Here is a 27,818-nt window from a genome sequence, read left to right as displayed (position 1 = left end):
GTAGGCATGTGAGATCTAACATATGTCGGGTTAACCAGGCTGTCACTTGGATCAGTGCCATGTCCTCCAGGAGTGTCCGTGTCACTGCCTCCCCCTCCGACAGATTTGTAGTCTCATTCTTCCCACTGCTTAGAGAAAATGGAGCAAAAGTAAATCTCTTGGATGTACATATGTCTCTCTCCTGCGAGGAACCTTGTTCCATCTGAGGTTAAGTTGCACTAACCAATCTGAGCAAGATACAGTCGGGCAGTTAAAGGTACACGTCAAAAGCACAGCTCCACTCAGAATCACACATTGTTGCTCCATCTGTGATAACAAATCCAGGTGTCTCCATCAGTTTTATACTGTATGTTACAATAGCTGTGAAGTTCCTCTGTTTTTAAGGTGGTGGGTGTAATATTTATCTCGTAAAAACAAATGAAACATAAAATATGATTTTAGAAGTGGCTGGGGAAGAAAACAGGACTGCAAGAGAGGGTGAGGGAAATGTACTGCTTCTCTCAGACATCCGATGGTGAACTGAACGAGGAGCCAGACAGTGTGATCCAGTCCAAACCAGCAAGATCCATTCTACCTGCTTACTGTGGAGGTCCAGGACCTCAGGGTGCCAGGCAGTTTGTCAGACCCAGGGACGTTCCAGGGCCCGGGGGAGGCCGCTGCGCTCCTCGCAGGAGGATCTTCCATGGTTTTAGACGGGCAGCAGAGCCCACTGTGGCCACTGGCCCTCTCATCTTCTCTGGGGAACAGACCTCTGGACACCAGCCTCTCCTGGAGGCTGACATGTCCATCTCCACTGCCTAGAGAGGCTCCATTGAAATTCACACTAACATAAGGGTCCCAGGGCCAGACAGTGCTCATCGCCTGTGTGTGCAGGCCCTTTCTCTCACAGCAGGGGGAGCAAGTCTCCTGCTGCCTCTCTCTTCTTTCAACGGCCCTCCCCAGGACAGCTTTGGGAGGCAAAGCACGAGGCTTTCTCTCGCCTGGTCCACAGTCCACCTCTCCAGGTCCCTGCCCCCTGATGATGCACTTCTGCTGGGTGGACCCGCCACCTGTAGCCCCTCTCATGGAGCTGTGGTCTGTCAGCTGTGGAGCTTTGTCTGCCATGCACACTGTGGCCTCTAGAGGGAGCTGATGAGGGGTGTCTGGGGCTGAGGCTGGATGGGATGAGAGCAATGGATTCGGGTAGGGTTCGAGGGTCACTTCCTGCAGGGCAGAGTGGGCTGTAGAAAGGGAATCCCAGGGGCCGGCACAGTCTGCCGGGGAAGAAGAAAACATGCTCAGGTGGCCTGAGATAAAAGCAGAGTGGCACGAAGCAGCATGCACATGCACACAGAGATTGAGGAGAGAAAAAAGGCAGAGAGAAAGAAAGACGTCCACAATAATACAAATAAACACCACATCCTAATATAATATCAGGCAAAGTTGCATGCAAATGTGTGTGAGCAGCACACACCTGACGTGTAGGCTAATCTACATGACATGTGGGACAATATTCATTCAGTGCTTGAAAACAATTACCATTGGTAGTTGTGTGACGGACTGATTCTGAGCAGATTGATTTCACACAGTCTACTTCACAGCCCTCTTCAGGATGATACAATTTCATCTGGAGGGTCACTTCAAACCCTATTGCTGTCTTACTACAACAGGCAGAAGCACCCGCGCACACAAACACACACACAAAGATACACAGACACACGCGGCTGCTATTTTCCCATGCATACACTCATGAGCATGCATGCCGTGAGCAAAGCTACACTGCACACAGATTAATCAGTATGGCGAGAGAGAGAGACATGCAGTTTTTCACAAACCGTGTCTTTAGAGTGGCCCATTAGGAAGAAATAGGGGGAGCTTAGTGTGTCACCTTTCATGCACATGGAGAGGTTGGAAGGTACCATTCCTGAGGGAAGGCAAGTAAAAGCCTATACCAATCATTAGACTTAAGGCAGAGGGGTTAAAACACACAAAGGCTAAAGAGAAGGTTGCTATTCTACTGTTTGATCAAAATAGTTTAAATAGTTTAATTTCAGACGACAGTAGACAAGACTGAGGAGCGAGGAGTAAAATGCAGATTTATATTAATGCATGTTAATGTGTTCTTGAGTAAAACATATAGCATTTGCAGGAAAAAGCCATTCTGGTTAAAACAGTAAGGTTGAACCTCAAATAATGAATCTTGCGTATGAAAGTGAGAAAGAGATCAGGTCAGAGACTAAGGAGATAGAGTAGAAAGAGTTGGACATTTAGAGACTTTACTTTGTGCCAGGAAGACCCACCATATTCTGGCACCTGTCCTGTGCCTCGCTTCAGCAGCAGCCTGACCCGCCTGCCTCCCGCCTTGATGAGTTCAATGGCGCGGGCGTGAGTCATGTCCCGAGTGCTGTCCCCGTTAATCTCTATGATCTGATCCCCTACCTGGAGGAGACGCACAGAGCATAAGGTCGATTTCTGTCAGCCTTGTTTATTCACGGAAAGTTGACTTTTCAACACAGCCAACACAGTCTTCTGTTGGTCGGTCGCTCCACTGGAGCAACTGGGGAATAAGTGCCATTAAGTGCCTTGTTGGAGTACACCTCAACAGGACTGGTTGAGGGTGAGCAGAGGGTCACTTAGTCTGTGAGTACACGTGCACCTACTCTCGTTCACCCTTTCGTAATCTATACGCCATTCCTGTCCCATGAAGAAGATGGGGCAGACAGTAAAATACAGATTAGAATTAATAGACGGAGTGAAAGATAATAAGCATGTTGCAGAAGGAACACAGCAGGGTTGTCTTTTTTTTAAAAGGCAAAAATCTGTGTTGTATTCAATTTGACACCATCTTTAAATTCTGTGAAATAAATATATCACACACAAGCATGTTGTGTTATATTATCTTAGATGGTCAAGATGGACAAACTGGCAATTCGCTGCTGCTCAGTGCACGTCTGTGACTGGATTCAAAACAACCGTTCTCACTGACAGCAATTCCAATCACCTCCCAAACTGCTTTTCAACATATAATTCCTCCATGTCATCTCACCCTCATCCTTCCATTACGTATGGCAGGACCATCTTCAGCAAGGCGCAACACAAATAGGTCCATCTTGTACTCTCTGCCCCCGCGGATACTGAAGCCAAAACCCTTTGCACTTTTCTCCAGCTCCACCGTAAAGTAATCATAGTCCTGCAGAAAGAATTTAGACAACTTGCAACAAACCCACTGCAAACATGTGCACTTAATGCTCAACAAAGTTTGAACTTGAGCAGTTGGGTCTTGGTCTAGCTGTACCTGTGGTCTGAAGTCAGGAGGGATCCCCAGAGGAAACTGTGCCGCTGCAGGGTGCTGTCTGAAGTCCAGCAGACCAGGCGGGTGTCTGTAGTCCAGCGTTGGCGGCTGTCTATAATCAGTAACCGGTGGATGACGATAGTCTACTGGAGGTTGCCTGTAATCAGTGAATGGAGGATGCCGGTAGTCAGGTTTGACATCCTGTCTGGCTTTAACCTCTGACCTGTGAGGAGAGAGAGAGAGAGAGCAACAGAATCAGAGGAGAAGTGTGTGCTCATTGTTTCTTCAAAACAATTAGAGCATTTCTTTGAAGAAGCATCAAAAAAGGAGGTGTCCACACAACCTCATATGTGCAAATGTGTCTTCTCTTGTGAGAGTAGTACGTATCCCTAACCGTGTGGAATTCTGTAAAGTAACATTGAGCGTGTGCAGCTAAGGAAGCTCGCCAAATAAAAGGATGGAAATATCACTCTCTGTCTTGAAACATTTATCAAGCTCCCACATGTAGAATGGGCATCAATCCACAGCTCTGGGAGTGCTACTACTGATCTGAGACTCACATGCACACACACGAACCTATCCATACACGCACTCACACTTTCATAGTTTTAACATGGAAGAGGGCCTGAACACCAAGTTCCTGCATTATAGAAGAGATACCTTGAAGTAAATTATTCACTGACACTGTAGGAGCTAAGTGGTGTTACGCAACAAAGTAGAAACCACCCTGAGACTGAGAGTCTGACTGGGACAAAAGTTGTCTGCAGTCAGGTTTTCTTCTGAACTTACTGGCATGCAAGGAGAGCATGGCACACACTCATTTATATACACAGTTTGAGATCTGTCACCTTTGAAAACTCCTTGCTCCTTCTTCCTGTCAATTGTCTTGCAGTCACCAAGACACTCTTTATTAAGGAATCTTACAAAATGCTCCTGCTGAGTACACACAAGAACATCATTCTTAGCGCCGTCCTACCTGCCGTCATGGAGGTAGAGCTGTGGAGGGGGGCCTGAGGGCTGGGTGACCGGGCTCTGCTGGGTTCCAGCTGGTGCAGAAGGGCCAGTTACTGTTTGGCTCGCCTGTGCTGGTGTCTGGCCAGGCAGGACAGGTATTTGACCCGTCTGAGTGGCCGTTTGGCCGGGCTGGGTGCCTCCTTGGCCTGGCTGGGCTACAGGGCTGGGCTGGGTCTGGGGGCTGTGTTTCTGGATCATGGGGCTCTGCTTCTCTGAGCTGGGGCCAGAGTGGGATCCTGCGATGGACAGAAGGTGAGACAAGATTTCACCTGTTAAAATCCTTCTGAAGAGAAGGATTTGGAACAAACAGACAAAGTAAACATGCACAGAATGCAGACGACTGCAGTGTTGTTATCGAATGTTCTGAAACCTAATTTATCCGCTGTACAACCTGAAGGGGCATTGCAACCTTTAGCTTTGTTATACTGCTCAAAATGAGAAGGCTCTAAAATGTCTCAATGTCATAAGACAAGGCCGTAGTTCACGATAACCAAGACAGTTGTGGAACACCCCTCTCCCTAACCGTTTGCTCCTTTCTGGCTTACTGTATGTGAAAGTGCCTTATTACTTCAGAATACTGATGCAAGTATCACGAAATATATTCATAAAAGACACGGCAGACGGACTTCAGCGGTTTCTTTTCTATCAGGGGAAATCTAAACATGCTGCCACATGAAAGTGAAGATAATTTCTTTTCATGTCACACACAATCACTTACCCTCCTCTGGTATGATGTGCAGTGTGACTGTTAGCCCAGCATCTTTAATGAGCTTGACAATATCTGCGTGCGGCATGCTGATGATGGATTGTCCATTCACAGCCAGGATCCGGTCTCCCACCTTCAGCTTCCCACATCGGTCCGCAGGGCTGCCCTCGATGATACGTCCTATTTTATGGGGCACAGCTGGAAACAGGCAATAACAAGCTGGTTGTCAACGACAATTTTGAAGAAAGATGTTATTACACCACTGATGAAACTCACTTTTGTATTAAAACATGAGCCTCAACTGTCATGAGACAGTTTCAAACAGTTCCAATATGTTTATTCTTTATAAAGCACTGCCACTACACAGAAACACTTACATTGTTCAAACCTGCTAAGAAATATAATTCAAAAAATCGTTCGTTATCACTATATTATGACAATAACATATTTAACAAAACAGGTTTTGGCCTTTATCAACTCTTTTCACACAGATAGAAAAATACAGAAACCTGCAATCTCCACTTCAATCCAAAACATTACTGGACCCCCAAGCAGAGAAAATCCTGGGGGACTGTTGAACATCCACCGTTACATCCTGAACTAATGTTTGATATTATAATAACTACTGTTTACTAGAACCACTTTTGGGGTATGCATATTCCATATTCAGGTGTAGGCCGAAACTTAGAGCAGGATATATTCATATCAAATTCTTCAATGTGCAGTCAGACCATGCTGGTTCAAGAATCCCACCATCTGTTATAAGATACCAGCTTCCTACCATATGTTTAATAAAACCAAATCTAAGACCTTCAAAGACTCTTTTTTAATACTACCGTGGCATGAAATTAAGACCAATTTAAGATCAGATATAAAAAGTAAAACTTTCTATTTCAGTTTGATCCCAGCTAATACAAGTTCTGAAGCTTTTATATAAGAAACACCACAAAAGCAAATTCATTGTTAAAGGATACCAAGCTCACTGGTTATTAGTAAATCAGATATAATGGATGTTATACTTCGTTGTGACCCTGTTTCTTGAGTGGACATGCAGTGCAAACACACATTGTGTATTAAAAATCTCATATCTTACAAATACATTTAACATATTTTAAATACATGAAAAATGATTACAATTTAAATGATACTTAAATTGAAATAGTAGCAAAACCCCATGAACAATCCCTCTAGGACAGTCACCACCCTTAGGATCCTTGGTCATCAAGTTATATTTAATCACCATTCGCGTTCAGTAACAACCTTTAGGGCTCCAGACAGCAAAAACTCACTGATGACGGACGCGTTCTCCGGTCTGTTCAGGGAGCTGATGATGACAAAGCCGAAGCCCTCATTGTCCTTGCGGTGAATAACCACATCACTGGTTTGCAGGGCGGATCCCTCTGGAGGAGAGGTGGCAGCCGGGACGACGACCGCCGGAGGGCCCGAAGCTGAGGCTGCATCGCTACGTGGAGAACTGTGTTGTGTCGACACAGAGCCAGGGCTACGGCCATTCACAGGACACAGTTCACCTGGAGGAGAGGAAGCAAGAGAGGAGATAGGATGAGTCAAGAAGCAGATGTCACTGTAAAACATGACCAATTTACAGTCATTGGCTATTTATTTTAAAGCCTGTTTTAATATAAAGCATCTTAAGACTAGTGAACACAAAAGTGTGTTTGGCCGTTATGTATCCACCGCATGCCGTGCACAGTTGATCCCTCACAGGTCTACTAAACAGTGGTACACATGTGTGTTACTGCTCTTCTTGAACAAATCTAGTTGGGTGGTTTTCTATGCACAATAACAGGCTAAATGATCAGACTTTCACTGTGTTATTGGTCAAAACACACACACGCTTGCTAATGGAAATTCTGTGCACTGGAGAGGACTTTGTCTGTGGCAAATGGGGTAAATAATGAAAATACAGAGAAATACTAAGTGTTTCGTTGTTTTTACTAAACATGCGCATACCGCTACCACAGAAAAGATGTGTGGGAGAGAAGTACACACTGATCCTGCACACAGATTGTCAGCATGTGTGTCCTGTCCAAGTTGTTTTTCATTAAATTGATGCCAGTGAAATGTGCAGCACGTTCTCCAATCGCACTAAAGTGTGAAACAAACAAACACAACAAAAAAAAGAACAAAAATACACGACATGTCCTTACCAGGCATTTGCACTCTCCTTCTCACAGTCAAGCTGACTTGACCGTTGCGCGCGGCTGCGTGCATCAAGTCTATTACGTATTTGTGCGGTTTCCCAGCAACCACATTTTTATCCACAGAAATGAGCTCATCCCCAGGTCGAAGCCGCCCATCGCGTTCAGCGGGGGTGTTCTCTATTATAGCCCCAATAACAATCTGTTCAAAGACAATCAATATTAGCAGCATAGGTGAAGGTGAAGAGGATGAAACAGAGACACAGTCGAATCTCCCAGTAATTGCACTATCCAGGTTGAAAACTCCTTTGGGTCATGGTAACATTTTTCCACCTTCCTATTATTCTCCTGCTACATTCTTCTGTATCATAGTTTACATGCTGTTTTACACTTGGACAAGTTAGCAAGGCCTTACTTCAGTATGGGAGGTACTGAGCAGTTAGGACTGAGTGAAAAAGCCAAGGAGTGCTTTTGTGCAGATGCGCGCGTGTGTGTGTGTGTGGAGTGTATGTTGGCCAAATGTGTGTGACAGGATGAAGTGTGAGATGAGGTTAGGTGCAGGTCGGATGAGGTTGGTGTGCATGAGGTTAAATATGTGTGTGGTCCAGCCCGTCCCATACGAGCCTTGTCACGGGCGTCCGGACTCACAGCCTGCACGGCCTCGTCTCCCCCTAGGATGCGGAAGCCAAACCCGGTCTTCTCTCTCAGCAGGTGCACCTCCACCTCTTCGTACTCTGGACCTGAGACACAAATAGCGACATCAAGGGTTGACTCTTTCGTTAATTTCAAATCACCATATTATAAGCCGTTTCAAGCAACATAATGCTCCATTTCCCATGAACGAAGTTTCAGTACTTACGTCGGCTCTCATAGATAGCCCTCGACTTCTCATAAAGGTCATAGGGGTCAGGTTTGTTAAGATCGAAGCCCTCGGTGGAGTCAGGCACAGACGTGCGGTGCTGTGGCTGGTTTGGGAAGGGTGTACCAGGCGGCACAACTAGGCCGGACAGGTTCGCTTGGGGGCTGCCATGTGGATCCCACTGTTCAGGCAACTACAAGGAAAACACCAACAGCAGTTGTTTTATTTAAGATATGGGGCCCTATTGTGATGGCACAACGACCAGGGCAGGCAGCGTGTTCACCGCTTGCTCTTTTCCTGACCTTGAAATAGGAAGGCTTGGCCTTACTGTGTGGTATTTTGGTGCCCAGCGCGAAAGTGCACACTGCACAGGTGAAAGGAGAGGCGCAAACAGGTGGGAGGTTCATTCAAATGAGCACGATGCAAATTTCTGGTATTTTGATGGAAAACAGACTTTGTGTCGAGAATAGATGTGTGAGAACCATGTCTGTTTCTGGCACAATTGGTCTACACAGTACGTGAGCAGTACAAGGCGTAGCGCCTATGCGTTATGGTGGAAACTTGCATGTCTTCCTGTAGGCTTCTCGTTGATTGACTGACTGATTTTCTTCATTATCTCAAAGGGAAGTTGATTGTGTTATGCTGCGGTGCGGGCAACATGCAGAATAAAAAACAAGTCACAGACATAGTCCACTCATGACAGACACCCAATGCTGGCAACAGCCCATGTGTTACTGCACCATGCAGGTCAGACAAATCACAACAGCAACAAACAGCTGAAATACAATTTAGCACTGACCTGCAGTGCAGACAAGATATAACAACTGAATGCAAGATATAAGAACTGATATTCGCACATGTGTAGAAAAAACCCAAAATAATACAATGTGCAAACTCAAGTCTAGTCACAGCGGTATTAAAATGCAATAAACCTTCATGAAAACATCATGCTTCTGTTACTCACTTATACAATAAATAAAAATAGCTATTTGGCCACGCATACATATTCACAACTTAAATTGACATGAGATGAGATTCATTATGTCTGAATATTCTATCTAATACCATGAATGAGTAGTGATTGTATAAGCAGTAGCAGCTGCAGCTTAAGTAGAAATCTGAAGAGCTTTTCCCCAGCTGGTGAGGTGTGAGATCTGATGTGATCAAACCAATAAGCAGGTCACGACAGTCTGGCTCATTTCACAATAAAAGCAAAAGCCAAACATCTCTGAGGCAATACGGCCTCGATGACAAACGCTGATCTGACACGCTTGAATCATACCTCTTCTGCTTCAACAAACAAATCTCACATTTACTCTCTGACTATCTTCCTTTCAGTCAAACACATGCTCACCTACACACAAGCAGAAACACATTTGGTTCAATCATCGTACCTGTTTGGAGGCCTTCCGAGGAGAGATGTGGCCTGAGGAAGAAAGAGAAAACACCGTTTACAGAGAGCAGACTGATATTCCGTCGGATTCTTCCGAAAGCACAAAAATACAGACAATTACAACTATTCAGACAAAAAACAACTTTAATAGAACCTATGTGCAGAGGTTTTTATAAATGAGATGTTGGATACGATTGTTAAATCCTCTCCCCTCAACTTGTGAAATAAATCTCAGCTGGCTGATTTCATATTCCTTCTGTTTTGACTTTGTTTGTGTAACTCTTACTAAATGGGTTTAGTTGTTGCGTTTGTTTTCAACATAATTACATCATTGGCTGTAGGCCAATAGGCTGTAGGCACGCACACGCGCACAGTTTTCTTTACAAGTCGTATTTTATCTGCATGTAGGGAGCGCTCCACATCACAACAACAATCTCATCAACACAGCTCCCCTGTGAGTCCACTGAATCAAAGACGTACAGCACATTTATGCTGCTGAGACCCAAATACATACATTTACACATTGGGGGATCACATGCAATGGCTGCTTTGTATAAACATGCAGTTTGAATCTTTACACATGTGGATAGAAATGCATAAACACGCGCGTGAGGCACACGCGACTCCTGCAGCGTCACTGATGAATCCTGTGGGCTCTTGTAAAATGTTCTTTAGAGAATCCTGATATATTTAATATTTATTCAGTTTATGAGATTTCCTAAGAAATGTCAGAGAGCACTGGAAGAAATATATTTATGGAATTACTCTCCAACTACATCCGCCTGCTTTTTAGATGTGTGAGATGAAAGCCAGAGCCCTTAGCAGCGGAACTTTCTATCAAAATCATTGAGCGAGGGGAGGTTTAAGGGAAATGAAATACAATAGATCACTGCCAGTCCATGTGAGGACAAAATGAAAATTGAAATTTATTTATGCCATTCTTACACTTTTATCCCCCCCCCACACACACATATTTTCCAAACCCAACCCCCCCACTATTCATCTAAGTAACACATCATTTTTGCAAGGAAATCTTTCCCATTTTGAAAATAAGTGTCCCTGCTGTTACTTTGAGCGTGAAGGAGGACAAGCGAATATGAGGAAATAAAACCCCTCCCTGTACATGAATGCACAAACATAAACATGAATGATGGTTTGATGAGAGCTGTCCTTGGTGCTGAAACCATTCAGCACTGTGGCAGCAGCAAAGGGGCGGCTTTGTGGGAGGTTGGGACTAATAACCATGTTCTCTCGGGAACACGGGCCTTAAGGGAAGCCTTTAAGGAATACTAATAATTAATTGTCAGGAAACTTTCCTTTATGACCCACTGAGGGAAACGAGTATGAGCTATAAGGCAATTGTCCAGTCATATTAAAGAGGAGCGTCTTCCTCACAGAGGCATTTAAGCTTAATTTAAATGCTAATACCGTTCATCGGCATATGTGCCGGATGTGTGGCGGGCTTGTATGAATGCTGATGAATTACAAATGAATGATTGGTAGAGAGGCATCATGTGGCCTCTATCTGGTCAGACAGTCTGGCAGGCTGGCCTCACAGACTAGCCTGCTGAGTTCTGGATTGCCTTCAGATCAGCCTGATTGGCTTGTGCAGTCTGTCACCCTCTTCTTCACGGCCATGATCTGCATCCTCATTGGTGCTGCAAAATAGTCTCTAGTCTGCGGTTGGCTCCGCTTCAAACTGGGATGTCAGGGGACCGAGCTGTGAACACGACCAGAGCTCAGTGTAACTCTGGCAGAAAGCCCACGCTACAGCAGTCAGACACAGAGACAAACACACACACACACACACACACACACACACACACTCACACATACAGCGGAAGTGTAACACCCTGTCTGTTGTACACAAAGCACTGATGCTCTCAGTCTCATATCTGAAATCATGTGTGCAAATTAAATTCCTTTGATGCTCTGCACAGAAATCCTACATCTGTGAACACAAACAAGCTTAAGCATTCCTGACATTTTGTACATCTGAGTCACTGTAAAGGACCTTGTCCTTTCTTTCACCCTGCAGCGAGGAGAGCCACACACAGAGAGTCATAGAGGTTCCTGGTGTGTCAGGCTGAGTTGTTTGATAGAAACGGGTGAGGTTGGGGGAGATGGCCTCTTTGGGGGAAGGGAGGTAATTTGCACATTCAGCTCAGCATTCACAAGGATATCTACAGCAGGCTGCGAGTAAAGTTGAATACAGATCGGTGTATGTACATGTAATGGAACGTTAATCCTTGTTGGGCAATCTCATTTGTATATTGAATTTCAGCATCCTTTTTAAATGGCGTGTCTGACAGTGAAACATGAGTGAATGTCTTTGCAAAGGTTAACCACCAGGTGGCAGATGCTGGCTCTGCATGGTCATAAGATGCTAGAGTCTCAGCACCACAACATTTGATCTCAGCTGCTCACGTACACATGCATGCATGCTGACATACATTTGTGCACATAACCAACTCAGTAGAATTTATTAGCTTCCATGTAATAAACTGACAGAGTGAAATTTGCATAACTACATACACAATTCACTAGGATGAGGCATCAATACATCTCCATGTTTAACAACGTGCTGCAAGACTGGAGAGAACAGGACTGGTGTAAAATCAGCAAACCACCCAGCAGCACTTACATCAGATAGTCTAATGTGTCAGGATCACTAAATGTGTGTTGATGTCTTTGATTGCTTTTCAGGTCTGCATTAATAATTATTGTCACCATTCAATTAATTAAACCTGAGATGCATATGAGGCTGATTGTTTTCATCGCTAATTAAACACAATCCAAGATAAAAGAGCGATGCAAGGTGAGCACATCTATAAGTCCTCTTTATTGTTCTGTTATCCTCTCAGAAACAATGCAGATTAACTCTTCACTCGTAGAAATGTATCCCTAGACGTGCAAAGCTGCTGGATGGCACACCAAAAGCAAACAGTGAATTTATAACTGCATGTGTTTCTTTAAATGGCCAGAGGACAGATTGGTTTTTTGACTCTCTTAACTTTCATTCAGGCTACTAAACGGTGCTGTACGGTTAATCATCGTGGGGTTGAGTGGTATAGGCATCCCGGTTATTTAGCAAGTCAAATTGTGACCCTTTGACCAGAACACCTTTTAGAGAATCAGTGCAAGAGCACGTCAAACAAATAAAGCTTTCACTGTGCAATTTAATTTCTTAGCAGGTGGGCAATCTGCTAGAAAATTGCAGAAGAGTGAAAATGGCCACACTTCTCTCTCATTCCTCTTTCCTGCTACGTTATAAGTCAATTTTGATTTATTTTTTCACAGACTGAGGGCATGTGGTCATCTCCTTTCACTTCAAGAGAAAGGTACAATGCTGGAACGTGGGCAGAAACTTAAAAGGTGGTGTCGAGAGTTTCATTAAAATGCAGTGCTTGTTACAGGAATTTAACATGTGACAGGTATAGTGGAACAACACTAGCCTAATCTAAATACAGAGACAGCCAACAATAAAAGCAATCACAGTGCAATGTTGATGCTTAAAATGTAAGTGTGTGGAGGAGGAGCCATTGTGAGAAAAATCTAGAAGAAGAATTTTCCAGATGGACAGAATTGTGTGTGGTCAATCACTCACAATACCTATATATATATATATATATATATATATATATATATAGGCATTGTGTCACAAATAGGTATGTGTGTTTAGAGCTTTTTGGGGAGTATTTTCTCTTCAGCACCAATTAAAAATTGACAATTTATGAATCCATAACACGATGCAAATGCTGTTTGTTTAATCAAAGAGAGCGCAGTCAGTACAGGTGGCCAAACAGCGTTATGCCAACCAGTGCAGCTTGTTTGCCAGCTAAAAGACACTCTCCACAGTCATCTCTCTCCAAAGCATATTACAGTAAAATGACTGCATTTATTTTGAAGATGAGTGGCCCCAGTGGGAATAAAACTGCCTCCCCTCAGCAGTGTTGGTGCCATCTAGACCTGTACTAAACCTAACGGTGAGATAGACTCTTTCCCAAACTCTCCACTGCATTTTAAATCTGACCAGCTTCTGATTAGCTGTATCTTAAAACACTTACCCTGTGTTGCTCCAGTGGAAATCATTGATGACATATTGCTAGCGATAAAGCCACATTTAGAAAATAGTGACAAACACTTGCTATGATATCTGTTGACACTGTTCACTAATGTTTATATATCTGTGTATTTTCTGCATGAGTTATCACATTTAATATACTAAAGTGAGTTTGTCACACCCCAGAACAAAAGTGCTATCAACCGCCAAGCTGAATTTGAATGATTAAAACAATTTGGCTAGTATATAAAATTAGGTTTCAAAATGGTAAAGAAATAAGCAGTAATCTCTGCTCTGAAACGCTGGGGACGTGGTCCGCTGAAGGGCCAATCTTGGCAGAGGTTGATTACTTACGTACAGTTACAGACGATCTCAATGCGCAATGAGCGCACGGACAGAGCCGGACGGCCGGTAAAAACTCAGCCTCTCCCAGTATGCCAGATGGATAGTACACCGCTGCTAGCTCGCAAACTGTAGGCTGAGATAAGTAGCTTGTAAACTGGCTACTTGTGAAACCATCCGGTCGAACATGTCGTCTCAAATCTCAGATTCTACTTTACACGGACGTTTCTTCTCAATGTTTCTTCTTGTGTCTCATAATATGTCCTGGGGCTGCTTGCTCCTGCAATGACCTAATTTCCCCAAGAGGAACATTAAAGTTTTTCTTAACCAAAATACCCAAATTATTGGTCCATTAAAATACCATGAATGAGTAAACTTTTTTTTTTAAGAGAACACATTTACTATTATTTCAAAAAAATAATAAAATACTTTTTTTTCTTCTAGCTTCTAAACTATTTAATATTCCAAAAATAAAATCTCATCTAAAGATTTGAATAAAATTCAAGTAAGGGGCCACTGTGATTTGAATGTGTTCAAAAATAGAACAGTCTCAAGATTATCATAATCAAAATCTCTTCTGCTCTCTCGGCTCTCACTCTACTTGACTCCTCTCTTGTTAAGCTGCAGCTGGGGTTGAAGATGCACAGTAACATGATATTTGTTATATCTTAATCAGAAAACAGCTTATATTTAGCTGAACAGTTGCTCTAACACTGGACCCTTCTTTCATTTCGCTAAAATTATCTTTGAAAGTTACCAAAATGCCATTTGTGCTTTGATACCAATTGTACTGGCATCATGTTTTGCCACCACTGCTGACATGAAAAGATCAAAAACAATCACCAGGTCTAAAAGAGTTTATAGACGCCCAAACAAATGTTGTCATGACATAAGAAATCCATCAAAACGTACAATATAACTATCAACTTTCTGTACTATATCTGACACCAGTTGTGTTATCTACAAGTCTCCTTGTAGCCCTCATGAATGAACAATAGAAGGAGTGAAATTGTATTAGAAGTACAAAACAAGTCTCTCACCTGTCGCTCCTCTCTGTATGAGGAGAGTCGCCTCGGCTCCCACAGGACACTCTTTAAGCATCTCCACCACTCGTCCATGTCCGGCTGCAGCCACTGGTTGCTGGTTCACCTCCAGGATCAGGTCTCCCTCGATCAGCCCCGACGCTCCCTGTGAGCCCGGCTCCAGCACCTGCACCACAACAACACAGTTCATACACGTCACACAAATGTGACTAGCTGCCATTCAATTGTGTGGCTCCTTCCAACTAACGCAAAGCTTTTAATGTCTAACACAACTAACCAACCTGGATTAGACTAAAGACATGCACATGGTATATTTTAAAAGTATCCATCAAAAACATAAAACTAAATATTTGTTCAAACAGATGTTCGAAGTGCAGATGTTTTACTGGAGAAATACAACAGGGATGAGAAATAGAATCTGTCACATCATAACAACCAATCTTCTCTAATTTATCTATTTCTTAAAGACAGTTTTTTTTCCATTCTGTAGCTTCTATAGGACAGTCGAGTCTTTCTATCATTCATTTCTATGTTCGTAGATAGAAAAGTCTTCACAGGCTCAGCTCACTTTGTTCTTATTATCTCAATCTCTTTCTACTTAATGGCGTTGACTGAATTAAATTGACCTTGACCCGCAGTTTTATCTTGAAAGTGTAACTCACCTTGATCACTGAGTTTAGCTGACTACTGAGATTTTGCGCTTGAAAGAACACATTTACTTTTTGAATCACAGAAATATCAAACAGGTCTGAAGCCTTTCATTTCTGGACCATTCGTGGTCTAAAGTGAATGAAGAGTTGTACAAATGATCACGATACGTCACCTGTTTTACTCGCTGACCAGTGGGACTGTCGGCAATGGTAAAACCAAAACCCTCGGCCCCTTTCACCATAGTAACTGTCAGAAACTCTGCCCCCTGTGCTGGTACCCCAGCAACACCTGCAGTCCCAGAGGAGGCCATGGACACGTTGTCGTCGTGAGGCGTGAGTGCGGATGCGGAACCAGGTGTGGTGGGCGGCAGAGATGAGCCATCCAGATGTGTGTCCCCGGGATGAGGGGCCCCGGCCTGGGTCAGAGCCTGAGGAGGAAGCTGGGAGCTCAACGACAGATACTCTAGGTAGGGGTCGTAGCTGCCGCGGCCGTTCACCACCAGGGGGCGATGCTCCAGGCCGATGGGTGTCAAAGAAGTGCTCGCTGCGCCACTTGGGTCCTCGGGGTCAAAGGGCAGAGGATAGCCTCGACAGAGCACGAGGGTTACGCTCTGACCGATCGGTACGGACTGGAAAAGCTTGACCACATCGGCGTGGGTGGTGCCAAGCACGCAGATGTCATTAATGTAGACAATGACGTCACCTGAGAAAGGAGATAGGAAGGACACACGACAGCTTCAGTCACGCGCACACTACGGTATGTTACATATTACACAGACCACGTGATCTGGTCTCAACGGTTCTTCTGTAAACATACTGTGCTGCAAAAAACACAACTTGTCACCGTCTGTTGCCATATCAAATCTCGGCGGTATCAGCACATGCTGTAGCAACACAGAAAAAGCACTCTGTCCCTCTCAAGTGTCACATAGTATAATATCTGTTCACTGCCACTGGAGGCAATCTGCAAGTGCATGTGGAAGACAGCGAGGTGAGAGACAGACAGGGTCAGTGTCTTGGTGTGTCTCTGTGAATATGATCTGGTGCACGTTAGCATTACAGAGACTCCAATCAGGCAAAAACCTCCAAAATTTAAATAAGTGATGGCTCATGCATGATTATTATTATGATTATGATGTGGCATCTCCCGGTTGAGCTGGTGAGCAAAATGCAAATGTGTGCCATTGTTTATGATCATGTGTGCAAGAAAAGTTCTCTTTGTCAGGTCACGCTCCACCTGGCTGGCAGTGTCTACCTAATTATGTATTCATGTTTGCGTTACCAGGTTGGTCGATGCCATTTTTTTCTGTTAACAAATTCTAACGAGGTGAAACAACTTCACAAATGCGACACTAGATACTCTGTCATCTCTGCTGTAGTTTGAATGTGCGGAAAGTTTTTGGATTTCAGCATTAAAGTCACAGCCCCATGACAAATGCAGCCGCCTCAAATCCTCTATTTCACATTTCTGGAAGCACTCTCTGTCACACATGCAGACACGCACACTCCCGTGAGCATGTGCACACACATAAACACACACGCCATACATTTCACATGCACAGTTATACACAATCCCTAAGAGCAATGCCACACAGCTCAAATAGGCCAGCTAATCTCAGCCGGGGAGTGCCTGTGTGACTCTGTGACTGTGTGCATGCCTGAGTGTGAATGTGTTTGCACATGCATGTGTGTGAGCAGCTCTGGCAATGTCACAAAGCGGAGAGGAGCAAATTCGAGAGAGAGAGAAATCAGAACAGAGAGAGAGAAAAAGGGCTGACAGACAAGGATAGAGGGATGAGAGAGAGAGAGAGAGAAAAAACTAGAGGTAGAAAGAGAAAGAGGATGAAAATATACTGAGGCTGAAAGCAGAGGAGAGGTGTCAGATGGCATGGTTAGATAAGGAAGCATAATAAAGGGTGAGCCAGAGAGACAAAGAGAGAGATAGAGATAAAATAGAAAGAGATGGATTCCAGATAAAGGAGAAACTGATAGGCAGAGGGAGAGACATAAAAGCAGAGAGCAGGAGCTGAGAGTAGGAAGGAGGATTCCCACTCCGAACTGAGCTCTAAATGGACGGTTTAGGCACCAACCGTGCCAGACATGAGGCCAGCTCACAGGTTCAGAGCAGACACATGAAGCCTCATACAGTAGTTGCTTCTCTGAGCCTATGACTATAGCCCACTATGATTTTTACCAACATCAGCTGTTTAAGGTTAGTCATAAACTAAGGTGTGTTTCTGTAAACATTTAAAAATGTATCTTTGTTACCCCAAGGTCTTATGGAACAATCTCTGGGTATTTTGTTCTTCAGGTAAGACTGTGAACTGATCACTCCTGGAGCTGATCCTAGTTTAATTTGGACAGGTTGCCAGACTGAAACCTAACAACAGACAACGCTCACACCTACGGGTAATTTAGAGTCATCAATTGACCTAAGCTGCATGTCTTTGGACTGTGGGAGGATGCCGGAGAACCCAGAGAGAACCCACGCTGACACGGGGAGAACATGCAAACTCCACACAGAGTAGGGCCGACCAGCCCGGGTTCAAACCTCTCTTGCTATGAGGCGACAGTAAGCCATGTGAAACTTATGGATGTTATAGACTCTTGGTTTTATGGATCAAAGCAGAGACACAAGTATGGGGCAATTTCTTGGCACTTGAGGACAGTGGTGGATCTAGAGAAATATGAATGGGGTGACAAGAGGGTGGCATGGAGACTTTAAGGGGCAGAAATATATTTTGGGAGATGCTTGATGCATCACTCGGACATCAGTTTTTAAACATTTTTTTATTCGATTTACTAAAACTGGGGTGTCAGCTGGTGCGGCAAGGCATGTTTTAAGTGTGGCAGCTGCCCCCCTTTGGAACCGCCACAGCTGGTGTATCTGTGTGTGACTGATTTTTGATAATACTGTGACCACTGGTGTTAGCGCAGTGATATTGCACCTGCAGTGCCGCTGTAAAAGCCGGAATTCAACTCCTAATGAAGAAGGTGTTGTGTGGGCTGGTGTCAGTTATAGCCAATCAAATCAGTTCCTCTCATTCCCATTAAAAGCAGAACATTATAGTGCACTCACAGAGGACAGAGTGCACTGAAAGGAATCTGACGTCCTTGTCTGGGACACACTGTGCTGCAGGCACAAATATAGGGCACCCTAAATATGCCACCGAGGACCAATGATGTCCCCTTTAAGGATAAATTGATATTTCTGGGAATACAGAATCATCTACCACTGAATTTTTTTCTAACTTGTGCATCAACATGTCTCAATCACTGATTATCAATGCAATTTTGTTCACATCATTAACTTCATTATACAACTTAAAAGAACGTTATGTTTTTTAGCCCCGATACTGATACCGTAGCTTTGGGTGTGAGCCGATCAGAGTACCGATCCGATTAGGAATGCGCTGATACCACTTTGTTCAGACCAATACAGAGTACCCATAGAAGTATTTAATAATACCATTATACTTCTAACAATTACTTTAAAATCATGTTTTATTTCCTTCAGATGTTTCTCACTTTCTGACTGGAATAAATTAAATATACAAAATGATGCTGTTGTCAAATGTTGACATTTTGACCACATTGTGCTTTCCTGATACAAATTGAGCACAGTTATTTGCAGTAGGGATGCTAATAATTAACCATTTTACCGAGCTTTCGAAAATATTAAATAAAAAATCATATAACATAAAAAAAACCTTTTAAGAGCGCCAGAGTTGTAGCTAAATTCGGGGTTAACCCCTTCACTTTAATCAGTAGCAAGCTGACAAACAACACACAGGAACTTTAGTTGGGTTTCCTCATAGGTTTTAAAGGGGTTGTACCATTCATTCAACAACAAATAAACTGTACACACACTGCACTGCAACGTCCACAGCTAAAGCGCTGCTGTTATCTTCACACTCACAATTACACACACGCTATCTCTTTCGACCGACCACTTGCTAACGTTACGCCAGGCTTGCAATACAATGGCGGAAACCCTGACAGAGCACGCCAGGCAGAAACACAGCTGACAACCTTGCAGCTAAACTAATTGATGCGACGGAGACTAAAGTGGCTGCTTGTGTCCACGACAATGCACACAACACTGAGGCTGCTAACTCTCCAGGACTTGAACTCCGTGAACTGGAAACTGCCTGTTTTGATGGATTAAACCTGTTTGTGCATAATCGTTGCAGATGGGCGGCTTATTTGGCTCAACTGAGCCAGGGATCGAAGCACCAATCTTCCGATCGGTGGACGATCCGCTCTACCTCTAAGCCGCAGCCGCCCAATACGGAGGCATGGGCCTTCATGATGTTGTATGTCCGTCAATATGTGTTCATCCCTTGGTAGGTGAAGGCTTAAGGGAACCTGTGTAATAGCCTGTACTGAGCTTAGTTTGGATGAAAACAACAGTTTATTTTGGTTGACAACATCTCTAAAGCACATCAGGACCACAAAACATCACCCAATGGGTTATCACTGCTTTCTTTGTCAGACTGTCATTTTGGAAGTCCATTAGTGCTTATGCATAAAATGTTCTGAGTTGGCAGAGAAAAAATTAAACTGCAGCACCAAATTGACTGGATACCGACTACTACTGCGCTCCCCTTGCCTTTTAGGCACGAGAAATGTTGACAGAAATTACCCAACAGGCTGGTAACCTGCTTGAATAAATCTAAAACTCTTCCAGTGAAAGGCCTTCACACTTGACCTGCTTTGGCAGGAAATTAAGGTCCATTATGTTGAGGTATCAGAATAATGAGGCTGTGCTTAAGCATTTCTATAAACACAGTATTACGTTATCAGTGGAGACTTTTGTGTAAACCTCAATTTATTTCTCAACCAGCTGTCAAAATGATGTGTTGGTACACATAATTACCTGTGTCCATCTTTCCATCCTGAGCAGCGGGTCCTTCTGGTATTACACTCTTCACTTGCAGGAACTCATCGGGCTCGTCACCTCCGATGATCGTGAATCCAAATCCCATGTTGCTCTTCTGCAGGGCTGTAGACAGGAAGTTCCCCTTCAGCTGGGTTGGGTCCCTCGTAAACAATGGCTTCTCTGAAGGGACAGAAGGTATTGAATTGTGATATTTTAGATATTCTTGATATCTAGAAACCATGCACATTTGTTCGGTCACATTATGTTTGCTTGAAATTAAAGTTTGCCATGAACTTTTCAGTGCTGAATGAACCTATTGTACATTTTTTCTGAACACAAAAGCAGCAATAAAGACACATTTGCCTTAATTCCTGATTAGATGACTCATCGAAGAGGTGCAGTCTCACTCAGATGAAGCCGTACATTATGTGCTGGTCTAGTACGTCCTCATACTCAGACTAGACCACTACGGGCCTCAGGGCGAGCATGTTCTCTGTCCCCCGCACTGCCAGCAATCTCCATTCGACCCTGTACATTGTCACATTGTGCATCTGCCCCTTCAAATACTCATGAAACTGCCCGTTCTATGAGAGATGCATTAGGAAAATGATGGGAAAAAATGTACAATGTTCAATATAAACAATCTGTACAACAGGGAGGATATACAATAAATAAAATGTATCAGCATCCATGTTTTAGGGGCCCTTGATGGCCAGAAGATGAAGGCCATTTGCCTGCGTGTTTTTCCGGCAGTCTTTGCATTTTCATTTTTTTTTTTGCAATCTGTAAGTGTGACAACATGTTTTGAGTTAAGTACTGCACATACTCTGGTATTCAAAGTGTACCTCTGTATATAGTGGGTAGCGGTAGAGCAGAGAGTCCCTGGCTCTGCATCTGCCTCTGTTGCTCCAGGCGCCTCTTGGCTTCCAGGACTGGGTTCTCAAACTGAGTCCTTCGATTGATATGACTGAAATTACAACGCATCATTACAAAAAGGGGAAAAGGGATCATTCAACGCGCCAAGCCAGAAATACCAATACCACAATGTAGTTCTGCATTCAGATTTTTACCAACGTTAAGAGGTATTTTCAACGAAATGCACTTGAGAACAAAAAGTGTTCTTTCAGAACAATGGTGCCTTTCAGTGTGTTAAATGATTGACGCATTAAAACTCCATTGAGTAGTATTTTTGAGTCACGTTGAGTCAAATGACTCCCTGCTAAGAGAAAGGGTTGCTAGTCCTGCTAATCCCACTGAGAATCAGCAGTCCAGCGCTGCAGCTCTCTGTCCAATAATAGCTGCTTTCAGCTCATTGTTTTCATGCATACTGTGATAATATGAGTCCTTTTAGCTCTAAACATCTACACATTTAAGATGGTTGGTAGCTGCTCTAGCTCACAAAAGCCATGTGCAAGATATCTGGTCAACACAGATTGCAGCAAACCCAAACTAAAGTTCTGGTGAAGTGTTATAAACACAAAGTTTTCAAGAGTTAAAACTAGAGATAAAATACCTGTGAATATTCAACAGCTGGAAGTGATTTTAGGCAGGTGTGTTTGCTAACATGATCACCATAATATCTTGATAAGCTGATACAGTAAAGCAAGGACAACTGCGCTGACCTGGTCTATATGCTGCCTCGATCTGAACAACACTACAGGTTTAAATGTTGTGGTGGGTCCAGATAGTGAAAACTCTAATTACTAAATTTACTTTGGGCTAGTTTGAAATATAGCAATACATAAAATCTTATGATTTTTTGTCTTGCATTTAAAATGTTATTCCAAAGTAATTTGTAACTACAACCAAATGTTGTAAGAAATGTAAATAATAAACTATACTATAACTGTTCTTTACTTTGTTAGCTTCAAATGCAGCTAAGTGAATGTACGTCCAAATTAAACAGCACTAAACCAATACAGTATGAGAGATCTCTTGATAGTCCATACAGAATTTCACTGTAAAATTGCGCAGTAAGACATGAAAAATAAATGAGAATTAAGTCATTTATAATTCATAACGAGGCGTTGTAACCCATAGAAATGCATTTCCTGTTTTACTACAGAGAAGCCGAGTTAACCCAAGTCAACAGAGAGACTTACTCTACGTAGTAGCTGCCGTAGATGGGATCATCTATCTTCTCCCAGCCATAGGGCAGCTCTGTAGAGTAGGGAGAAAACAGACGTGGGAAATGAAGCCAGTTTATGCTGAGAGCAGGAGAAGGAATGTCGACTAAATTGAACCACTGAAGGGAGACAACATGAATCTCAGGGCTCACAGCTAGACGCTCCCAAAGCGCTCCTTTAATAGACAGACAACACTTCGATCTGTAGAGGTGGCTTCTTCATGGAGACACAAACCACAACACAGGCATCAACACAGAGCAGGGCAGGAGTAAAAGAACATTTCAATCGTTTGACACATCTCATTCTGCCTTATCTTTCTCTCAGTCTTCTCTTTTTGTCGTGTGCATGAATCATTTCAATTCAATTTTCAATTCAATGGATTTTGTATGTCCCAAAATCACAAATCACAAATTTGCCTCAGAGGGCTTAACAATCTGTACACATGCCCTTTAAGGCCCAATACCTCCTTCACCATACTGCTTTGTGTCCTCTTTTTTCTTTCTTTTCCCCACCCACTCGTTTTCGCCTTGGATGGCTTCCATGGCTGTCGTGTTAATTGTCTCCTCCTCTCACTCTGGATCTCTGTTCCCTCCTCACTTCATCCATCCCTTTGCCGATTTAGCTTTCGTCTCTCCATCATAAAAGATCTGGGTCAAGGCAATGCAAAACATTCCAGCACTCTATGCCCTATTCTTCTACCTTCTCACTGACACGTACATACCATATACAATGCACTATAATGAGCTCCCTCTGTCGTATACAAAATTCAGGTTGTTTCGGTTTTCAGCTTTAAATTTCAGTTTTAAATGTCAGTTTTCACTAAGACATTAGGAACACCAGGGGATTGACCTTGCACTATGAGGCTCTAACTTACATACAAAAATATACAAACACGGCCACACACAGTCCTTTTAACTTTCCCCCTCCCAAACAGACGTATACTTGATATACAGCACTTCAGATTGGCATTCATCAGCAAGCTTTCTTGAAAGGTTGATCTTACTCCCTCAAATGAATTCATCCTCGTGTCTTGTATTAAAGAGTCGTATTCATTAAATTCATGACTATGTACATGGCCGTTTTTCACAGGGAAATAAAGCAAACTCGATGAGAGTGTAAGAATACTAGTGTCAAAAGATGACATGTATACAGAAAGACACAAGAGCTGACAACCTTGATGGTAGAAAAGGAGGTTTAGGTGAGGATAATAAAAATAGTGAGAGAGAATAGGGTGTGTGAAAGGATGTGTTGGGCATTGAATTTGTATGGAAAGGTGTGTGAATGTGGAGGCAGGTGGGGTGGGGAGTTTAGGGTGTTTAGGGTGTGATGCTTCCGTTTCTAACCTCCGGCTGGCCCAAGGCAATGCCATAACTGATGGCAACACTATAGGGCTAGGCATCAAACCTCAATATTAACCCAAATAGGTTTGTAGTGGTGATTATCAAAAGTACCAAGTGTTTCCATTAAATGCCTGGCCAAATTTATAATCTTGTTTGACTTTTTTTTACACAGTTTTGTGAGGTACTTCCTGATTTAAATCAAAATTATTATCAAAAGAAAGATCTAATTTGGTTCTAATTACAGGGAAAATAAGAACATCCTTGAGACAAACTACCATTCACGCCATATATTTAAGTGAATATTTACTTGGCATGAGAAATTACCCCTATGAAAACTGATTTGTCATATTTGTAAATTACAGACCAGTAAAATAAACCATTTCCAGCATGTTTATATTTCTCCAAGAAAAGTATTGAAAATATGTGCCAAACGTATTGAACTAGCAAAAGCATAGAAACACCTGACATTTTCACTCACACACACACACACACACACACACACACACACACACACACACACACACACACACACACCCTCAGCTCTATTATTTTTACAATAATTTGGTGTGCGTGACACTGAGACCGTGGCATCATTCCCTCACGCTGTAATGCAATTACCAACAGATTTGTGATCTTGATATCAATAATCCATGTGCGAATGTGTGTGTCCTGGCTGCTGAGCATGCTGACTGTGCAGCCCAAGGTGAAAGGGTTGCATGCTGCAATTATCTTTGGTCTGCTTTACTGTTTGCTCAAACCACCTGCACTGCACTGCCAGTACCTCAGAAGACCCTTCTCCTCCTCGAGGCATTAAAGCCGGATGGATTCACACTTCAAACCACCTTAATTTCCCTCCCACTGTCCATGAGCCACCTTAAATGTCGGCCTAACTCGTCCACTACTCGCTTGCCCTCCTCCTAAAGTGAAAGGGAGACAGTTTCCATGGAAACCACCAGTGGAAGTCTTTTTTTTTTTTTTTCTCGCCTGAGCTGAGGGCTCTGTCTTGTCTCTATTTCCTGCTGCTAGAGAGTGTTTGTGTGTGTGTGTGTTTTTATGCATTGATGGGAGTCTATATTTGTAGTATGTGTGTGTGTGTGTGTATGTGTATTAGATAGCTGAACTGTGTTTGCATGTCTGAATGAGTGTAACCGTCATCATCTTTGACACTAAATCAAACACCTCGTCATGCGTCTGTATATCATATGAGCACCGAGGGGCTTGCTTGCGTGTTTGGTTGCTTGTTTGTGTGTATGTGTATTGGTGCCTCCCTAGACATGAAGTCTAATTGTGATTCCTCTGCATTAGATGACTCATCTACCCTCTCACACAAAGTCTCTCTGACCAACAGGCAGCCAGGAACAGATTCAATGAACTCATCCGACTCACAAAACTCACAACTCAAAAAACGTCTGATAAAAAATGTATAAATCTGAATTCGTACTGAAACTAATGATTATTTCATTAGTTTACAAGTCCTTTTCTCAATGAATTGATAAATCATTTCATCTAAAAAACGTCAGAAAATAGTTTTAAAAATAGTTTTCAAAAGCCATTGACATAATGTTGGACCAATAGTCCAAACCTCATATATATATATATATATATATTTATTTCTGTTATCATAGAAGACTCAGAAAACCAACACACATTCACTGGAGACACTGCACATGCATCTTTGGCATCTTTGCCTTATCGTAGACATAGAGTCTACAGCCATGCTACTGGCTAAGTGAAGCTGTGCTAAATGCTAATATGGTCACGATGACAATGCTAATATGTTTATCATGTTCGTATCTTAGTTCATCATGTCAGTATGCTACTATTTGCTAATAAGCACGAACACATAGTTTAGCTGAGGCTGATGATAATGTTATTCATTTTGAGAGTATTTGGTCATAAACCAACATTAAGATGTTGACCTGATGATGGTGCTGGATGAAAAGACGTCACCAAACCACCTTTGAATTTTTATGTTGATTGACTAATTAACATATCGACTAATCGTTGCAGCTCAAACTATGACTGCAACAATAACAATGTGTCGGCTTTGAATCTAAATCTACAAAACACAGATAAGAAATAAAAAAGAACAATCCAGACAGAAACGAAGAGAAAAGAGCGACCGGGAACATGAGAGTAAAGGGGTGTTAAGAAATACAGAGCTAGACACAGCTCTGGCCCAAACATGAGTGAGTGTAATAACAGTGATGTAACTCAGAGGTAACATTTTAGTACGAGTATGTCACTGTCAGTGGATGCATGGGCTTCAACTCTGCTCATATGCAAACCTCTCTCCATCACCATTCGTCTCTTTCCTGCTCTTTTCAGGGCTCATCATCATTACTTCCTCTAACTCCATCATTTCTTTTCTTTTTAGTCAAATTTCTTAAGTCTCTATTCTATATCTATACATATATATTTTTGTCCATCGGTTAAAGACGAAGTTTTGACATGGAATTCCTGCCTCTAGATAAGCATGAGCAGCATATTTTCGTCAACAGCACTGAGATTACTTTGAAAGCGGCATTGGGTGTGCATATCAAAGGCAGAATTGAAACCAACACTTGCTGTGATGTGAAGCTTGTCCCGCTCTGTTCTTGCCTCTTCTGAGTGAGAGAGGAGATGTCGGCTTGTGTTACGTAACAAAAGACTTGCCTGACAAAAAGACTGCAAGGCGAACCAGATCTGTGGTGACAAGCCTTTGAACTCTGCGAGTCAACCTCAGCATAAAGACACAACACAATGCACACAAAAGTTGCACATTTGCGGAAAACACATCAACACAGACAAGCTTCTCTTTAAATGTACCCAAAAGTGAGGAGAAAGGGAATAGTCAATGAGGATGCTTAAGAAAAGTGGAGCAAAAACACCAGACATGCAGGAGATGGAAGCAACCGAAAGGGAATAACAAGAGGGAAGATGCAAAAACGGCATTGCTGAAATATTGTTAGTATGTCTGCTTCTTGCCTGAGGCTGTGCGACTCTGGAAAATCCTCCAGGCATATGGGCAGATAAAACAGCGCCACCTCTTCCTGCTGTTCCCTCCCCACACTTATTTCTTATTTACTCTCCTTGCAGAATCTGACATCCTTGCTTCCATGCATATTTCATCATTCAAAAACTACATGTCCATTAACGTGGGCAAAAATGGAAAATTGCCTTTAAATTGTCACTTGGTGCACAGCAAGCATGCAGAAGGCGCAAACATCTGAGCAGCCCATAAGAAAGAGCTACAGGACACCGGTGTGCTCAATAAAGAAAATAATAACAGGATGAGTAATGTAGAGCAGCATGCTGGATTAAACTACTGTATATCCTCCTGTCATGCTGAGCTGTTTATACTGAAAAAGAATAATTCCTGGCAACTAAAACTGTTTCTGGAAGGCGTAAATTCAAAGGTGCTGTGAGAGCATGTGATGATGTGTCATCCAGGACCCATACAAACGTTCTGCTAACATCTTTTAATTCAAAATCCTCTGCCAGTGGTGATCGCTTAAGCTTCCTTTAACCACTGCTTCCCCAAAGATAGGAGGAGGCTTCACACAGTAGAAAAACTGGACAAAAAGAAAGAAAGAAAGAATGAAAGAGACAGAAAGACAGACAGACAGAAAGACAGACAGACAGACAGAAAGAGGGGGAAATTATGGATATTTTGGCCCCTTTCACAAACATGGCTGAAGCTACTTCCTTTCCCTCTCCCTCTCAGGGCACAGATCTGCAAAGATAATTTAATATGGTCAATCTCACACTACAAGTGTTGTCATTGACATATCTCATTTTTGTCAGACAAGAAGACTAGACTAGGGACTCAAAATACTAACTGGCTACTTTTTACAGACAGCCTACAACTTACAGGTTCTGGTCAGAAAACCTAATTCACAATACATAAACATTTGTAATAATGCAAATATAATCAAACCTTGGAACATAACCGGACTCTACGATATGTCACATGGTTCACTCTGTAAGC

General features: G+C 42.9%; 1 protein-coding gene across 1 annotated transcript in view; it reads right to left on the bottom strand.

Annotated features, from left to right (window-relative positions):
- Nucleotides 1–570: 570 nt before the first annotated feature.
- Nucleotides 571–27,818, bottom strand: part of magi2b (membrane associated guanylate kinase, WW and PDZ domain containing 2b) — a 68,413-nt gene continuing 41,165 nt past the window's right edge. Inside the window, exons 7-22 of the mRNA XM_076089862.1 lie at nt 22,485–22,542; nt 21,228–21,349; nt 20,380–20,562; nt 15,674–16,203; nt 14,848–15,016; nt 9,404–9,435; nt 8,010–8,202; nt 7,775–7,890; nt 7,160–7,352; nt 6,281–6,520; nt 5,004–5,189; nt 4,248–4,521; nt 3,275–3,494; nt 3,026–3,190; nt 2,280–2,418; nt 571–1,253 (exon numbers count right to left, since the gene is read on the bottom strand). Of these exons, the coding sequence (XP_075945977.1) occupies nt 571–1,253; nt 2,280–2,418; nt 3,026–3,190; nt 3,275–3,494; nt 4,248–4,521; nt 5,004–5,189; nt 6,281–6,520; nt 7,160–7,352; nt 7,775–7,890; nt 8,010–8,202; nt 9,404–9,435; nt 14,848–15,016; nt 15,674–16,203; nt 20,380–20,562; nt 21,228–21,349; nt 22,485–22,542 (3,503 nt within the window). The remainder of the gene's footprint in view (nt 1,254–2,279; nt 2,419–3,025; nt 3,191–3,274; nt 3,495–4,247; nt 4,522–5,003; nt 5,190–6,280; nt 6,521–7,159; nt 7,353–7,774; nt 7,891–8,009; nt 8,203–9,403; nt 9,436–14,847; nt 15,017–15,673; nt 16,204–20,379; nt 20,563–21,227; nt 21,350–22,484; nt 22,543–27,818) is intronic.

This window comes from Anarhichas minor, unplaced genomic scaffold (assembly GCF_050575085.1).
Source record: "Anarhichas minor isolate MPS153535 unplaced genomic scaffold, ASM5057508v1 ptg000011l, whole genome shotgun sequence".
Lineage (NCBI taxonomy): Eukaryota > Metazoa > Chordata > Actinopteri > Perciformes > Anarhichadidae > Anarhichas > Anarhichas minor.
This window is presented reverse-complemented; position numbering and strand designations above follow the sequence as displayed.